Source organism: Lagopus leucura, unplaced genomic scaffold, assembly GCF_019238085.1.
Source record: "Lagopus leucura isolate 7727_CA_CO unplaced genomic scaffold, USGS_WTPT01 33558-0_obj-0_obj, whole genome shotgun sequence".
Taxonomy (NCBI): domain Eukaryota; kingdom Metazoa; phylum Chordata; class Aves; order Galliformes; family Phasianidae; genus Lagopus; species Lagopus leucura.
Genome location: NW_024968664.1, coordinates 1 through 253, shown reverse-complemented (window position 1 = coordinate 253; position 253 = coordinate 1). Strand labels below are relative to the sequence as shown.

General features: G+C 75.5%; 1 protein-coding gene across 1 annotated transcript in view; it reads right to left on the bottom strand.

Annotated features, from left to right (window-relative positions):
• The window catches only part of LOC122193769 (cAMP-specific 3',5'-cyclic phosphodiesterase 4A-like), a gene marked incomplete at its 5' end in the record, with an annotated part of 3,362 nt that extends 3,239 nt beyond the window's left edge, over nucleotides 1-123 (bottom strand). The window contains one exon of the mRNA XM_042894640.1: nucleotides 49-123. Within this exon, the coding sequence (XP_042750574.1) occupies nucleotides 49-123 (75 nt within the window). The remainder of the gene's footprint in view (nucleotides 1-48) is intronic.
• Between the last annotated feature and the right edge of the window lie 130 nt (nucleotides 124-253).

The window sequence follows — 253 nt, the reverse complement described above, 5'->3', positions numbered from 1 at the left end:
ATCGCCCCCATGTGGATCCCCCCCCCCACACCCCACAGCCCCCCCCACCTGTTCCAGCAGCTCCTCCTGCTCAGTGCTGACCCCAAAGCGGGGAATGGGGTCTGCAGTGGGGGTGGGCGTGGGGGGGGGGGGGGGGCGGGGGGGCCCCCCCCCCCGCCCCTCCCCAGCGCTGAGGGGCGACGGCTCCGCTTCCTTTGGGGTCGGGGGTGGTGGGAGATCCACGTCCGACTGAGGGTCTGGGGGGGGGGAGGGG